The sequence below is a fragment of the Zootoca vivipara genome, chromosome 12 (genome assembly GCF_963506605.1).
Source record: "Zootoca vivipara chromosome 12, rZooViv1.1, whole genome shotgun sequence".
In the NCBI taxonomy this organism is placed as follows: Eukaryota; Metazoa; Chordata; class Lepidosauria; order Squamata; family Lacertidae; genus Zootoca; species Zootoca vivipara.
This window is the reverse complement of record NC_083287.1, coordinates 38644927-38656563: the sequence shown is the minus strand read 5'-3', so window position 1 is coordinate 38656563 and position 11637 is coordinate 38644927. Positions and strand designations below refer to the sequence as shown.

Genomic DNA, 11637 nt, shown 5'->3' with positions numbered 1-11637 from the left:
CCTCTGCACTATCCGTGTATAAGACGAGCCCCGATTTTGAACATGATTTTAGAGTAAAAAAAACCTCGTCTTACATGGAAAAGTATGGTATTTCTCTCCTCAGGATAAATATGGTATGTCCAATATCCCCTCCTCCAGTCTAAGAATCTGCTCATGAGCCTAGTTAATATTGTTTCAGAAATCATTGCTAAGAGGGGAGAAATGGTTGTTTTGCCCCTAGCAAGCACAGCTATCGCATTTTGGGGTGGGGTAGGAACAGCAGTTGTTCTAGACACACAATTCTATTGGACAGTGACCCTGTGACATCACTGCTGGTGTGGCATAAGACCCTCTAACCACTATGACACAGTGACTTTTCTACTGTTTTTCCCATGGGCCTTTGCAATAATCCCGAGAGGTCGTGGAGAGAACGATGCTTGCTTGTCCAGTGGGCAATCCAGACCCAGAATTCTGCCTTAACAAACCACTGCTTTCTAGTTTCTAACAGACCGTGCCTTTTAAAAAAGCTGTTGTTTTCTTTCTTTGATCCGATTTGCATGTAATGCTAAACAAAAATATGCTTTAGCATGAATGAGCCAACATGCAGGTTCATAGCTGCTGTATTCCTCACCAGTTCCTGCTGCTTCCATGATTGAGGTTTGTATTACTTTGGGGGGGAAACAAAAGCTATAACCGGGGTTTGCTTTTCATTTACTACCTGTGGTTTTTCTGGGGGAGACAAACGGTAAGCCTGAGTTTGAACATAAAGCTAAACCAAATCATGGCTTAGACCTGAGTAGACTTGCAGCAGTAGGACTGAGCAAGGTGCTCCGTACTGGAGATCTTCACTCCAGGAATCCGCACATTTGCTGGTTCACATTAAGGCAGAGTGCTACCTGCAAATTGGACCTGTATGCCAATGCCCTAAAAGCACAGACATAGTCTTTCTTACCTTGCCCCAGGGACTGCCAGGCTCTCTTTTCCTCTTGCAGGTGACGCTGGAGATGCTGGCGAGACAGCTCCGTTGGGCTTTCTGTTGCTGGCTAGGGGTTTGCCTGTGGCTTCTGGCTGGCGAAAGAGGATGCATCAGCGCTGCGCTCTGCCGCAGTCCCCCGTGCAGCAGGAGCAGTGACAGCGAACATCAGCCCAGCAGACAACACTGCCAGGGCCCCCACTGCTCAGGAAGGGCAAGGCACCCTTCTCGTGCCTTTGCCCAGTCCACCACACCTGTGCAAGGGCAGCTGCAACAGCCTCTAGGGGGCAGCAGCCTGGGACATGCTGCCTTGGCCGCCACCAGGGGTGCAGAAGAGAGTTGCACTGGAGGAGGAGACTGCAGCGCTGGCGCTCCCAATGGCACCGTTCGGGACTGCAAAGGCATTGAGTGCAGGCTGCCTCTGCACATTCGCCAGAAGTCCAGGCCAGCTACCCAGACCATCCCATGCCCTCCAAACCAGGGGGAAGGTTGCCGTGAGCCCACCTTGGTCAGAGCAACTGAGAGGGCAGCCCAGTTCATCGGGGAAGACCTTGCCTACACAGCTTCAGAACTAGGCGGTGCTGCCCTGGGCGTTCAGCTGACCTGTGATGTCAAACCAGGTAGGTGTGGGTGTCTAAGCCAGGCCATTTCTAAAATGGAAAACGAGCGAGGTCCCAACTAAAGAAGAATGGAAACCTAAGCTGATGGTATATGCACAGCTTGCGGACTTAACATATAGAATAAGAGAACAAGAAGAACATGCGTGTAGAGAAGATTGGAAAATGTTTGCTGAATATATGGGGGGAACTTGTGTACACTTGAAGACGTTGGCCGCATTTCAACAGTGTAAAAAAGTTTTGATGAATGTAATAATGGAATACTGAATGGTTTAGTTTATGTAAAATATGCAGAGACTTATGCAAAATATGCAAAATGAACCATGGAAAGAGAAGAAGGGAAGTCATTGATATTTTAAGAATGTTTAAAGGAGTATTCTAAATGGTAAAACATTCTAAATGGCTGAGCTGGGCACTGAAGCTGAAGCTCCGTCACCTGCCCAAGGATGTTGTGTGCTGATTCTGGGTGCGAGACTGAACTAAGCTTGCAACAAATAATATAACACAGCAACATGCTAAGGCCAGTAGAAAAACACATACATAACTAAGTGATTCAAGCTTTGAAATATTCTGAACTCTTCATCAGGCAAATAGTGCCTGATGAAGACTTATGGGTATCAGAAATATGGTACATCATCTTGGTTTAATGGTAGGACATTTCCCCATATGGATTACACACACACACACACACACACACACACACACACACACACACACACACTGCTTTATTTCTGCCCTTGAATGCTATTTGCTTGCACCCAGCTGAATGCTCCAGGAAGGCCTGTCACACATTCTGGTGACCTCGTTTGATGATGTTTTGAGAAATACCACCAAGGATTTATGTTTTAATGCCAGGTTGTTTGTATTTTAGGGGAAAATGAGGTTCCGTCTGAGGATGCGCTTGTGCTGCAACTTCAGCTTACTAAAGGACAAGAAAAATTTGTCGACTTGCTAAAAAGCCAGCAGGCGACGATTGTGGATTTACAGCACAAACTTGCAGAGCAGCAGAGCATGTTGGTGGCTCAGCAGCGGGAAATCGTAGAGCAACAAAGGAAAATGTATGAACAAATGGATCTGATCAAGGTCCAGTATGGCATGCTTTTTGACACGGTGAAGCAAATGTCGTTTAAGAGTTTGCAAGAGGATATTCAACATTATTTTGAAGCCAATCTCCAAGGCCTTCAGAACCAAGTCAGAAGCCATCTCCAGAAGTCATACTCCATGCATAAAGTAGAAGTTGATGCCAAAGTGATTGATGTTGGGGAACCTTTAATGGACTGTGGCCTTTGTGAAAGTGACGAATTTTGTAATTTCCAAAAGACACCCTCGCAATGTGAAAAATGCACTTCGTGCCCTGCTGGCTTTTTCCAGCTGTCTGAGTGCTCTACAAATGCTGATCGGATATGCCAGGTGAAAGATCATTGTGCTTGGAATCTTAATGGTAGCTTTTCCCCAAACAGGGACAGCCCCACTGAAAGGTCACAGGCAGACCAACTAAAGTTAAAGTACAATACAGTGGTACCTCTTGTATGAACTTAATTCGTTCTGGAGGTCCGTTCTTAACATGAAACCATTTTTAACCTGAGGTACCACTTTAGCTAATGGGGCCTCCTGCTGCTGCCGCCGCCGCACGATTTCTGTTCTTATCCTGAGATAAAGTTCTTAACCCGAGGTACTACTTCCGGGTTAGTAGAGTCTGTAACCCGAGGTGTTTGTAACCCGAGGTACCACTGTACCCATGTTTCAGTATTATATACTTTTGGGTTTTGTTGCATTATTCTTTGTGCAAACGACGTTTATTATGTCTGTAGTCTTATCACTTTTAACTTTTGCCCGTATGCTCCAGCACAAATTACACATTTAAAATAGAAAGTTGCCTTATGCTGAGTCCATTTAGCTCCATATTGTCCACACCGATTACCAGCAGCTCTCCTGGATTTCAGGCAGGTTTATTTCCAGCAGGGCCGTCTTAAGCATATCTGGCGCCGTGGTGCGAAGATCCCTCCGGCGCCCCCCGTGCCCTGTTTACCAGCGCGGCTGCCGCAGGCACAGCAGCACAGCGCCCCCCCCTGGTGGCCTGGCGCCCTGTGCCACCCAGCCTTGCCATAGGGCCAGCCCTGATTTCCAGTTATACCTGGAGATGCCATTAGGGATTGAATCCTGGACCTTTTGCATGCAAGGCAGATAGATGCTCTACCACTGAGCTACAGCCCTTCACACAATTTATATCTCACTTCCGTAAACCCCTACTATCGGGTCCAGATCCAAGTTTGATGGGCCCCTGGCCAAAGTGCCACCCTGTGTTGGGTGTCCCTCCTCGGTCGATGGGCCCTGAGCTGGCCACACTGGCCGTGCTCCAAGCAGCACGATGCCTCAGAGCAATGCTAAGTGTTTGAACTTGACTCTTGTTATCTGTTACTCTTAGGATAGAGACGAGTGCATTGAATCACCAAACATCTGTGGAGAAAGGATAAAGTGCCTGAACACTCCAGGTAAGTTGCTGCATTTCTGTGAATGAAGCCATTCATGAAGGCAGGAATGTTCCCTCATGGTGCAGTTTCAAGTCGGCATTGTGGAGTTGGGCTGAAGAGTAAGAGCTTTTAGGACTCTTTGTTAGGAAAAAAAAAATCACTTTTATGTTGCAATGCGTTATTTCAATTCAGTATGATCTCTTTACAAGTGCTGCATTTTTAAATTATTGCAAATAATTTAGTGGCAGCCATACTTCATCACAAAATACCTATATACTGGGGAGCCCCTCCCAATTTAGTTTGATGATAGACAAGTTTTCAGTTACATATATATCCCACTCCCTGAACATCCCCTTCAAGCCACTTCAACAGGACTTACTATACCCTCTAAATTATTTTTTATTTTTGGACTCCCATCAGCTCTAGCCATCGTGCTTCAGAATTATTGCTTTTACTCACATGCAAATGTAAGTATGTAAGTAATGGCAATAGTTCAATAGAAACTCATGCAATTTAATCAACACCGAAGCATAGAATGGTAGAGTTGAAAGGGACCCCAAGGGTCATCTAGTCCAACCCCCTGCAATGCAGGGATCTCAACATGCGGTTCCCCATCTAATCTGAAACCACACTGGTCCCTGCTTAGCTTTGCAAATGTGCTAGCAGTTTTAGGAGGGGATAAATGTTTTAAAAATCAGAGACAGCCCTCTTGGGGCACATGTTGCTTCGGCAACATTATGTTTTTATTGTATGGCGCCTTAAGCACATGGACAGACAGGATATAAATGTTTTCAGAAACTGATTGCATGTTGCTTTGGGTGTCAAAAAAGGTTATTTATGTATGCTACTACATACTGTGGCCCGTGTTTTGTTAGCCTCAAAATGGAAAACGAGCGAGGTCCCAACTAAAGAAGAATGGCAGTTTAAGTTGACAGAATATGCACAACTCGCAGACTGAACATATAGAATAAGAGAACAAGAAAAACATATGTTTAAAGAAGATTGGAAAATATTTATGGATTATATGGGAAATAATTGTGTAAGGCTGAAAATGCTGGCAGCATCAAAATAAATTCAACAGTGTAAATAATTTCTGGTGGATGCAATAATGGAATACTAAATGGTATACAGGTGAAACTCGGAAAATTAGAATATCGTCAAAAAGTGCATTTATTTCAGTAACGCAACTTATTATTATTTATTTTTCTTTTAATTTTTACAAATGCTTTCTTTTGGAAATTCCATAGTAATAAAACAAATAGTTACAATAATACAAAAATAAACATCGCTATTACATTTCATTAATTACATTCTATTTATAATTGACCCGCTTAACAAATAATTACAATTACAACAAATAAAGGCTTGACATATCTTGCTTTGCATGTCACGCATCTATCTCCTATATTGGTTTCACCTTTTAAGTTGTGTTACTGAAATAAATGCACTGTAGTTTATGTAAACTATGCAGGGATTTATTATATGTAAAATGAACCATGGAAAGAGAAGGAGGGAAGTCATTGATATCTTAAGGATGTAAAATGAGTATCTTAAATTGTAAAACAGAAAACTTAGTAAGTTGCTTTGGGGTACTTTGTGTAAAAGGGATAAAACAGCATGACTAATAAGTGCAAATAATAATAATAATAATAATAATAATAATAATAATAATGGTAGACTAATAATGATGCAGCATGGGCCTGTGATTGAAAATGTATTTCCCTGTGTGTGAACAGGAGGATTCCGATGCCTTGGAATTGCAGCGAAAGAAGCTGCCTTGGGTTTGTGCGGAGAAGAGTACTTCTTTAACAAAGAGTTGCAAGAGTGCCAGGCTTGCTTAATGTGTGAAGACAGGGCGGTTGTTCTCCCTTGCTCCACTGTCAGCGACACTGTTTGCTCAACAGCCAGTGAGAACAAGCTGTCCGAGTCCTGGACTGCAAACGTCGTTTTACCCACGGCACAGTCTGGCGCTTCTCAAATTTATCCTGGCGTAACCTTGAAGATAAAGGGGAAGCACGAGTGGGACATCGTCGCGGTGGAAGAGAACAGCCTGGTCTTCAAGCAGCATGGCCTAATGTGGGCCGACTTCAATTTTGCCGTGAAACACAACTGCAGGAATTTCCTCCAGCTTGCCTTAAAAGTCAGCAGCCAGGAGGAAGGCTGTGAGCTGAGCGCGGTCCGCATCGAGCAGCCGGAAGGCAAAATCTTCCAGAGCGTCAGTGTGAGCGGTGCTATGGAGGTAGAACCGGGCCAAGCTCTCTGGGTGTTTTTGAAGAGCCCCAATCAATTCTGCAACCAAAGTAAAGACTTCAACATTTACGACCTCAACACGCCCCTCAGTTTGCTTTGGTTATCCCACGACACGGGGGCGGTGGCCATGACTGCGCAACTCTCCACAGCGATGCACTACCAAACGAACTACCGGCCCACTTTCAAATTAGTTTCCCTTTCCGACCCTTACATGCTAACCTTGTCCCACGATGGCAGAGCCGTCAAGTTTACGGAAAGGGGTGTGGTGAAGTTCGTTTTGCACCAAGCCTTGTATTCCATGGGCCCCACCTGCATCCGCGAAGGGCTTTCCCTGGTGTCTTATCTCAACCGAAACGGCACCAACGTAGAACTAATGACCGTGCACAAGTCTGGTGTCAATTATCGAGACACGTCGATATCTGCCTCTGGGGCCACCAGAGTTGAAGCCGGGGATCTGATTAGCTTTGAGATCCTTTCACCAGCACAATGCAACATTCGTTATTTTGGAGACAGCTCTGGAATTAGTATGCTGAGCCTCATCTGGATCCCATCTGCAGTTTCCACAGCTCTCTCAGCCTCGGTCTCCATTAAGGGGCTGCCCACAGGAGCTGTCAGAAACAAATTACTGGATTTTACTCAGGTTTCCTCCATTGAGAAGCAGATCCGTCTGGTTTCTACTGGACAACTTGCTCAGAGATACTTTGTCTTTACCGAAAGGGGAGTCGCCAGTGTTGTGTTTTCAATAAAGCTGATCCACTCGTGTAACATGCTCCGGGTGACTCTAAATCAGCTCTTCGGTGATCATGCACAGCCTCATTCAATTGCGCAGCAGGTTGGAGGGCAAATGCCAGAGGGCAGCGTCTGGACCAGTGTCACGCTTCGCTCCTCCTTTGAAGTTCTCAATGGTACAATGATATCTGTTTCTCTCGACTGTGTGCGTGGCAGGGTCAACCACATTGCACATCAACATGGAACCAGCTTGTCCATTTTATGGGTTTCATCTATCCCAGAAGGAAACTAAAAGTTAATAAAAAATACGGAAGGAATAAGGAAAGGTGAATGGTAAGCCCATGTTGGGCATTTTCTCCCTTCTCCAGCTGCAGTTGAATGGCACAGAACTTGCTAAGAGGACAGGTTAGACAAAATGCAGAATACAGGGATGGGGAACCATTGTTCCTTATCATTGGCTGAGCTGATGGGAGCTGGAGTCTGAGAACACCCAGAGGGCTGTTTGTTGGCTGCCTCTGCTCTGTTGGTGAACTTTCCTAGGGAGTTCAGCTGACTTTCAATAGGACTAATATCTAGCTGAGGCATAGCAATGCCTTGGATGTGCATTCAAACATTAACAGAGTGACGTGGAAGCCACTTTGCCATGATTTTGAGTGTTACGAAAGGCAGCAAATGGTTAGATCTTCAGTTTATTATTGTTGTATTTTGATGGCTGGGCTGGATATTTGCACTCTGAGTTGGGGCAGGAAGAGAGGCACCACTTGCTGCTCTGCCTCAGGCATCAAAATGTCTTGAGCCAACCCTGCATGTAAGCCCATACACTCACCCTGGGAGCCGCGCTTCATACGATCATAGAAATGTAAGAATTGGAAAGAGCTTTGTAGATGTCCAGTCCAAGGCTGGGGAACCTGTGATCTTCCAGATGTTGTTGCACTCCACCTCCCATCGGCTGCACTCAGCATAGCCAGTATTCAGGAATGATGGGAATTGTAGTCCAATGACATTGGGAAGCTCCACAGGTTCCCCATTCCTGATGTAATCCAACCCCTTGCAGTGGTGGACCTTGGGGTCTCAAATTTCAGTGGCACCCTGTGCAATGCCAAAGTTATCTCCCCCCCACCCCTCATGCTCCATTCCAAATTATAGTTGTGGTGCCCCCAAGGCTCGGCACCCAGTGTACCAAGCTGGTCATGCTCCCTAAAACTCACCTCTGCCCCTTGCTTGATGCAGGAAATAAGAAGAGACCTGCAGGATCAGGCCAAAGTAGATGCTTACTGGAAGACCACAAGCAAGACCTAAGTTCAACAGCACTCTCCCCACTTGTGATTCCCAGCTTCTTTGATTTCTTATATGTTACTAGCTGGCCCTGCACATGTTGCTGTGTGTTAATCTGTGAGATGGAGGGTAATAGCCCCCCTTCAGATCCCCCTGAGCCGAGGCGAGATACTGTGGAGAGAGCAGGTTTCATCCCTGTGTCTCCCCCCCCACCCTGTTGTGACCCATTACCTATCCCTGCCCTCTATTCGGGCCCCCATCCCCCCCCAGGCAGGCCCCTACCTCCACTTGGCAAGGTTGGGCCTTGTTGCTGTAAATGGCCTGTTTTCAGTTCTGCTGAGGTCTTCAATACCTCTGCTGGATGGATGCATGTGAGTGGTGGATCTCATGGTGGAGGCAGGGTTTGTGGGTGTGGCGTAGATTTCACAGGAAGGGAGGGGGTGTACTGTGGGAGGAAATGCACTTGAGGGCGCTGTTTTACTTTGTTGAAAAAGTGGTTTGTACCTGCACAGGTGTCAGTTCTGAGGGATTTTTTTTCTAGGAACACTCGGGGAGTGGGCTGGATCGTTGTGTCAAAATTTCAGGACAATCCGTCAAGCGGTTACGGAGAAAAGTGGAGCCCACACTTTCACGATTTTTACATTTTTATATATATAGATTGCATTGTTTCAAAATCTGTATACTATGGAATTCAACACAATAAAACACAACATGTAAGAAATAAAAGAAGCAATTAAAATACAGTTTAAAAATCACAATGGATCAAGCCCAGTGCATTGCAATTGCTACAGAAGGCAGGGAAATCGGTAAGGTGTCTGCCAAGCAATTCTCAGCAATTCTCAAGTGGTCCGTGGGGACAGTTTGGGAACCACTAGTCTAGGTAACTAGTCCTGTTATCAAATCCTCTTATGATCAAGACATTTCTTCTGTTGTTTATTGGGTCCTAACCGTACCAATGCCTTGTCGTGGCGAAGGGGCTTGAATAACTCAGAGAAGCTATGAGCTATGCCATGCAGGGCCACCCAAGATGGACAGGTCATAGTGGAGAGTTTTGACTAAACGTGATCCACCTGGAGAAGGAACTGGCAAGCCACTCCAGTATCCCTGCCAAGAAAACTCCATGGACAATCCATGGGGTCACGAAGAGTCAGACACGACTAAACGACTAAACAACAACAACAACCGTACCAAAGCAATCCCTCTGCAACCACACAGTCTGCACTAGGGACAGTTGTGACCATTTAAAAAAGCAACCCACATGCACAAATCTGCGCTACTTGCATAATTCTTCTCTCAGACTTTGGAGGGTCCGCTAGGAATTGTATGCGAAATAACAGAGAGGTTTGATCTATAACCAGTCGCCATTTTATAAAAGGTATAATATTAATCCTCTAATTACTTGTGTCACATTTTACAGATTTTATTGGGATACCTTTTCTATGCTTTAAGACAATTTTATATATTGGCTAAAGTGTGCTGACATGGGGACTTTTTCTAGTATGTAAATTTAAAGTATGCAAACTGTGACTGTTTTCTTGGTTTTGTGCTTTGTGCTGGGCATTTATCCAGAACATGGAACATTCTGAAAACTATATTTATGTTTGTTTTTATACCAAAATATCACTTTAATTATTCTAAAAGCAAAAGCACAGCTCTTGATCTGTGATCATATACATATACATACATACATACATATATATATATATATATATATATACATATATATATATATATATATATGGAATTCGATTCAAATAAAAGATTTTAAACTTTACTTACTGTCTAATGGCCTGATATGAAGAAGTTGTCTGTAGAGTTGTCCTATTAAGTTGCTTTATACACCAATCCTGTGTTCTCCTGCCTATTGTTGGACCAAGAGGGGTGGCCAGTAGGGATGATGGGAGTTGTAGATGAACAATTTCTGGAAGGCACCAGGTTGGGGAAGTATTGTACACACTTGCTTGGAAATAAGCTCCATTGAAAACAGGGAGACTTTCTTCTGAATGGAAATTGAGGTTGAATCCTGACAAGCCAGAAGTACTGTTTGTGGGGGACAGGAGGCGGGCAGGTGTGGAGGACTCCCTGGTCCTGAATGGGGTAACTGTGCCCCTGAAGGACCAGGTGCGCAGCCCAGGAGTCATTCTGGACTCACAGCTGTCCATGGAGGCGCAGGTCAATTCTGTGTCCAGGGCAGCTTTCTATCAGCTCCATCTGGTATGCAGGCTGAGACCCTACCTGCCCGCGGACTGTCTCGCCAGAGTGGCGCATGCTCTAGTTATCTCCCGCTTGGACTACTGCAATGCGCTCTACGTGGGGCTACCTTTGAAGGTGACCCGAAAACTACAGCTAATCCAGAATGCGGCAGCTAGACTGGTGACTGGGAGCGGCCGCGGAGACCACATAACACCGGTCTTGAAAGATCTACATTGGCTCCCAGTACGTTTCCAAGCACAGTTCAAAGTGTTGGTGCTGACTTTAAAGCCCTAAATGGCCTTGGTCCAGTATACCTGAAGGAGCGTCTCCACCCCATCGTTCTGCCCGGACACTGAGGTCCAGTACCGAGGGCCTTCTGGCAGTTCCCTCATTGCGAGAAGCCAAGTTGCAGGGAACCAGGCAGAGGGCCTTCTCGGTGGTGGCGCCTGCCCTGTGGAACGCCCTCCCATCAGATGTCAAATAGAAAAACAGCTACCAGATTTTTAGAAGACATCTGAAGGCAGCCCTGTTTAGAGAGGCTTTTAATGTTTAATAGATTATTTCATTTCATATTTCTGTTGGAAGCCGCCCAGAGTGGCTGGGGAAACCCAGCCAGATGGGCGGGGTATAAATAATTAATTATTATTATTATCATTTTAAATGTGCAGAATTATGCTGTAACTTTATCCAGGCTCACCTGGAACCGATCCTCACTGGACTCAATGGGATCACAACCAAAGGATTCATCACTGCTGTTTTTGTAAGTACTTCTAGCCCAACAAGACGTAGGGGACCCGTCCCTTGACCTGCATTCTGATTATCTGCTGATTATCCCACAGGCATGCTTTCTGGATAGGAATTGTGTAATATTTGGAAGCATCCTTGCTGGTATGGCATTTGCTCAGCACAGGTGCATTGCCTGTGCCACTATTTGAGGGTGACTTTCACCTGCTTGCTTCAGTATTGCAAACTAGTCTAGCTAAAGACACCCCTGTGATGTATGCAGAGGAGCTTTCATCTAATCACTTCAAAGCAAATAGGGCCCATCTAGTGATTTAAGCCGGTAATCGCATCTGAATTGCATGACTGCGGCCCTCGCCTGAGAGCAGCATAAAAGCCTTCTGGGAATATTAATAGATGGAAAGCAGGT

The 11637-nt window shown here is 45.3% G+C and overlaps 1 protein-coding gene across 1 annotated transcript; it reads left to right on the top strand.

Annotated features, from left to right (window-relative positions):
- The first annotated feature begins 916 nt into the window (after positions 1 to 916).
- Positions 917 to 7311, top strand: LOC118092106 (uncharacterized). The gene is made up of 4 exons (XM_035129846.2): positions 917 to 1572; positions 2441 to 2979; positions 3995 to 4061; positions 5777 to 7311. The coding sequence occupies exons 1-4, from the start codon at positions 984 to 986 to the stop codon at positions 7309 to 7311; spliced, it is 2730 nt and encodes a 909-aa protein (XP_034985737.2). The 5' UTR covers positions 917 to 983.
- The last annotated feature ends 4326 nt before the right edge of the window (positions 7312 to 11637 follow it).